Here is a 1,209-nt window from a genome sequence, read left to right as displayed (position 1 = left end):
TTCATCCAGGTATGTGTTGGAGAACAGTCTAAACTTCAGTAAATTTTAGAGGGATATGTTAATTTGAAATAGTTACTTTGGGCAGCTCAACATTTACTGCTTGAGAGTGCTCTTGGCAAGGCATTTGCCATAGAGTTGTTCCAGACACATTTTTTCCCAGAGAGAGAGCTGCCCGCCTGTTCCACAGTGCCCCAGCACCACTCGGCAACAATCAGAACTCAGACCTACAACACAAGTAGTAAAGATAAGGAAGCCGCAAATTATTTCTTGCACTTTTAATATCATAAGAACGAGCTATGAAAACTTCTAATAATTAAAAAAAAAAAGGTAGAGTAACAGGTAGGTGTTTTTTGGATTTTTTTGTTTAGTTGGTTTTTTTTTTTCAGTTTTTTAAAATTAATCTTACAAGAGGTCTTAAACAATTTCAAAAACTTACAAAATATATTCAAGTGTGGAAAGTTATTTTACTGGTAAAACAGCATTTCTTTATAATGTGCTTTTCTCCAGACAGGGTAAGGAAGCACAGGCATATCAGAACAAACAATTCATACCATCAGAACAAATCCCTTTTCTCCAGCATAGGCATTTAAAATCAATTTAACTGTGGTATGCCAAAAGAACAGAGCAACATAAAAGCAGTGACTTCTATAGACAATACAAGGAACATACACAAAAGAGAAGATCTCTCAAGTCTTCAGTTGCTACAATTTCATATGTGGAAGTGCTTAGCTCTTCAGCTGGCTTTAATTCCCTGACTGGTTGTACATGAGTAACTTGGTCTCAAACAAAAAAATGGAAGCATTAACTCCAGTTCAGTGTTTGAAGCACAAACATATTCATTTTATAGATGCCCACTGTAAATTTTGGGTATTACAGCAGAGTCAGCAATGGTCACACTAAACCAGCTGGATGGGTTTTTAGCGAATGAAACGAAAGCATTTCTGTGTTCTCTTCTGCTAATTTCAGCACAGAATATTAACAAGCAGCATGGAGCTAGTAAGAAAGATTTTTTGTTTGTGCCATTAGTTACTCCATTGTAAAACCACTAATTGACTCTAACAGCTACATTCTCACTTAGAATAATAAATAAAAATATTTTGCAAACCAGCATTTTCAGTTATAAAGAGCAAGAGCTAATTATGGTAGTACTGAATCACCCCAAGTGATCCTCATCGAAGACAATGGAAATAGGCAGGAGTAACTGGCACT

The 1,209-nt window shown here is 35.9% G+C and overlaps 1 protein-coding gene across 1 annotated transcript in view; it reads right to left on the bottom strand.

Annotated features, from left to right (window-relative positions):
* Positions 1-260: 260 nt before the first annotated feature.
* Positions 261-1,209, bottom strand: part of NXT2 (nuclear transport factor 2 like export factor 2) — a 7,622-nt gene continuing 6,673 nt past the window's right edge. Inside the window, exon 4 of the mRNA XM_017743121.1 lies at positions 261-779. Coding sequence (XP_017598610.1) covers positions 646-779 — 134 coding nt within the window. The 3' untranslated portion in view covers positions 261-645. The remainder of the gene's footprint in view (positions 780-1,209) is intronic.

The sequence above is a fragment of the Corvus brachyrhynchos genome, unplaced genomic scaffold (genome assembly GCF_000691975.1).
Source record: "Corvus brachyrhynchos isolate BGI_N302 unplaced genomic scaffold, ASM69197v1 scaffold398, whole genome shotgun sequence".
NCBI classification, from domain to species: domain Eukaryota; kingdom Metazoa; phylum Chordata; class Aves; order Passeriformes; family Corvidae; genus Corvus; species Corvus brachyrhynchos.
This window is presented reverse-complemented; position numbering and strand designations above follow the sequence as displayed.